The 3,967-nt window shown below is 41.1% G+C and overlaps 1 protein-coding gene across 1 annotated transcript in view; it reads left to right on the top strand.

Moving 5' to 3' along the window:
• Positions 1-3,967, top strand: part of RBM25 (RNA binding motif protein 25) — a 70,143-nt gene that overhangs the window by 36,314 nt on the left and 29,862 nt on the right. Inside the window, exon 7 of the mRNA XM_032246142.1 lies at positions 2,105-2,383. Within this exon, the coding sequence (XP_032102033.1) occupies positions 2,105-2,383 (279 nt within the window). The remainder of the gene's footprint in view (positions 1-2,104; positions 2,384-3,967) is intronic.

Raw genomic sequence — 3,967 nt, 5'->3', positions numbered from 1 at the left:
TTTTTTTTTTTTGAGACGGAGTTTCACTCATGTTACCCAGGCTGGAGTGCAATGGCGCGATCTCGGCTCACCGCAACCTCCGCCTCCTGGGTTCAGGCAATTCTCTTGCCTCAGCCTCCTGAGTAGCTGGGATTACAGGCATGCGCCACCGTGCCCAGCTAATTTTTTGTATTTTTAGTAGAGACGGGGTTTCACCATGTTGACCAGGATGGTCTCGATCTGTTGACCTCGTGATCCACCCGCCTCGGCCTCCCAAAGTGCTGGGATTACAGGCTTGAGCCACCGCGCCCGGCCTATTTTTATTTTTTACTAGAGACAAGGGCATGCTTTGTTGCCTAGGCTGGTCTTAAACTCCTGGCTCGAAGCGATCCGCTCATCATGGCCTCCCAAAGTGTTGGAATTATAGTCTTGAGTCACTGCGCTTGGCCCACAATATAAATAACAAAGGAACATATCACCATAATTGTAGCTTGCTATATTGTTGGTAAATAATTTTAATAGTTCTAATTACAGTCCTTGGGTAAATCATCTCCCTTATCCAAGATGCTAAGTACAAAGTTCGCTACAAAGAAGATTGGATGAAGAGACAGGTTTGAGAAAGTAAGAAACTTAGAGGGGTTAGTTTATAATAACACATAATGCCTTACATTGAAGTTATTTGTGTCATACATAACACATCTCTTACTCTGTAGTGGTACACCTTGAGGAGAAGAGAGCGTTTTTCAGTTTGAATTTTATTCCATCCAAGTGCAGGCTCTTTCTCACAGTATGCTCTTAAGAATTTGTTGGCTGGGCGCGGTGGCTCACGCCTGTAATCCCAGCACTTTGGGAGGCCGAGGCGGGCGGATCACTAGGTCAAGAGATTGAGATCATCCTGGTCAACATGGTGAAACCCCGTCTCTACTAAAAATACAAAAAATTAGCTGGGCATGGTGGCGCGTGCCTGTAGTCCTGGCTACTCGGGAGGCTGAGGCAGGAGAATTGCCTGAACCCAGGAGGCGGAGGTTGCGGTGAGCCGATATCATGCCATTGCACTCCAGCCTGGGCAACAAGAGCGAAACTCCGTCTCAAAAAAAAAAAAAAGAGAGGAGAAAAAAAAAAAAAAGCATTTGTTGAGCAAATTAATTTAAGAAATAAATGTTTGTTGAATATATATCCACTAAGACAGCTTTCATATGCTGGTGGTCAAGTTATATAGTTACTACTAAGGTATATTGTTAAGGAGTCACAAGGCATGAAACTCACCTTGAATAGAGTTGCATGCATTATGACCAAGAGCCAGGCATGTATGTGCATGCGCATGAACATGGTTCTTGTAGGTATCTGAAAATATGCAGTGTATGTTTTACCAAGTAAGTTGTTAAAACCTTTGGGGCATGCACAAGAATAGTAGCACATTAGAAGCCAGTAATTTTTCCCCACAAAGAGGGAACAATCTAGACTCCTTAGAGAATTATTAATAAAGTCCTACAAATAGCTACTTTGGTTCCTTCTTAATGTTGTAAGCATATGGTTTCTATAAGTGGTATTAATGCATTATAAGAACTTAGAGAAGGCAAATGGGAAGTAAACTATCATTTCAGCCCCTAAACTCCCAATTTTTGCATTTTTGTGTATTTAGCAATCTGATGTTTTTGTTTGTTTAACCTACATGTAATTTTGCTTATTCTATGCAGTAGCTATCACAATGTACTTAAAATTGTATTTTGCTTTTACTACGTAACTGAATTTTCTACTGGTTCTTATATATGTAAAAGAATAAACTATTACATACAGTTATTTAGTAATTGCTATTTGTGTATCTATTGAGCAAAACAGTCTGAAAAATTGTTAATGCTTTGCAGATGTGCTAGTCCTGAAATTTAGGGGTCAGGGTGTTTTAGCTATTAAGAAAGAAAATGAAAATGAACTAGTATCTCAGGAAAACTGAAGTAAAATAAATGAAGCTGAGTTTTGTGATGTTAAGAACAAAACCATCTCCGTGTTTAATAGGACTACAGAGATGTTTTTGAGAAAACATGTTTGTTTATTAACTCTTTTTGTAGAATGATTTTTATTTTCCTGCTTGATTTTTCTTTCCCCTGAATTTGCTGTTTTGTTTTAGAATGCAAGGCCAGAAACTGTCACTACCGACGATGAAGAAGCCTTGGATGAAGAAACAAAGAGGAGAGATCAGATGATTAAAGGGGCCATTGAAGTTTTAATACGTGAATATTCCAGTGAGCTAAACGCCCCCTCACAGGAATCTGATTCTCACCCCAGGAAGAAGAAGAAGGAAAAGAAGGAGGACGTATGTGTTCTGACAACATATCATTTCTACAGTTTGTTTTTTATGATACTACTCTTAAGCTCTGATTACATGTCAGATTTTGAAGGGAAATCAGAATAAATAGGATTTATTAAATAAGTAGCAATATACAGATTGAAAGAAAATGTTTGGTTCTCTTAAACTCATTTTTTTAGGGGGATAAACTTAGAGAAGTTACAAGGACTATTAGTTTTAAAATATTGGAAGTATTTTATATGGCCTCAAAAAGTATTACAGGCCGGATATGGTGGCTCATGCCTGTAATCCCAGCATTCGGGAGGCCGAGGCGGGTGGATCACCTGAGGTCAGAAGCTTGAGACCAGCCTGGCCAATGCAGTGAAACCCCGCCTCTACTAAAAATACAAAAATTGGCCGGGCGCAGTGGCTCAAGCCTGTAATCCCAGCACTTTGGGAGGCCGAGGCGGGTGGATCACGAGGTCAAGAGATCGAGACCATCCTGGTCAACATGGTGAAACCCCGTCTCTACTAAAACTACAAAAAAATTAGCTGGGCATGGTGGTGCGTGCCTGTAGTCCCAGCTACTCAGGAGGCTGAGGCAGGAGAATTGCTTGAACCCAGGAGGCGGAGGTTGCGGTGAGCCGAGATCGCGCCATTGCACTCCAGCCTGGGCAACAAGAGCGAAACTCCGTCTCCCAAAAAAAAAAAAATAAATAAAAATAAAAATAAAAAATTAACCAGGCATAGTGGCCCACACCTGTAATCCTGTCTTCTCAGGAGGCTGAGACAGGAGAGTCGCCTGAACCCAGGAGGTGGAGGTTGCAGTGAGCCAAGATTGCGCCATTGCACTCCAGCAAAGTATACAGGAGAATGTGCATAAGTTATATGCCATTGTTTATAAGGGACTTAAGCATTTGTGGATTTTGGTATATGTGGGGGCTCCTGGAACCAATCCCCTCAGACTCCAGGAAATCATGCACACACACACATACACGATATAGGAGGTTTCTAGATACTGGGATTTCTGTATACTATAAATTATGTTTATATATACTGAAAACCAGAATTCTGTAAAATATGTTCACACGTGCATATGTATACTATAATATATGTATAGTATACATATATAGAACCTCCAACTCCTGGGCTCAGGTGATCCTCCTGCCTCAGCCTCCTAAAGTGCCAGGATTACAGTCGTGAGCCACTGCACCCAGCCCTTAATTTTACTTTGTTTTCCTATGGTTGTTATGTCTCCACTGTAAGCAAGAAACCAGATTTCATTCACTGAAGATTTCCACCCACTCTTGATTTTTTAGCTGCCTTTTCTTTAGAAACTATGTCACATTCCCCTCCCTGAACAGTAATGGTATTGAACATCAAACTGGACGTTTCTGAAAGAGCAGCACAATTTGAAATATTCCTCCTCAGTGAATTGATTACTATCTCTTTGTCACCCTAAGCTAATTGAACAGTGGGCAGTCCAGGTTGAAAGAAAAGGTTTGGTTTTCTTACACTTATTTCCTTTGGATAAACTTAGATAAGTTTTAGGAAATATTATTTGAAAAATATTGGAAGAGGCCGGGCGTGGTGGCTCAAGCCTGTAATCCCAGCACTTTGGGAGGCCGAGGCAGGTGGATCACGAGGTCAAGAGATCGAGACCATCCTGATCAACATGGTGACACCCCGTCTCTACTAAAAATA

This window comes from Sapajus apella, unplaced genomic scaffold (genome assembly GCF_009761245.1).
Source record: "Sapajus apella isolate SASKATOON/1434 unplaced genomic scaffold, GSC_monkey_1.0 scaffold59, whole genome shotgun sequence".
In the NCBI taxonomy this organism is placed as follows: Eukaryota; Metazoa; Chordata; class Mammalia; order Primates; family Cebidae; genus Sapajus; species Sapajus apella.
This window is presented reverse-complemented; position numbering and strand designations above follow the sequence as displayed.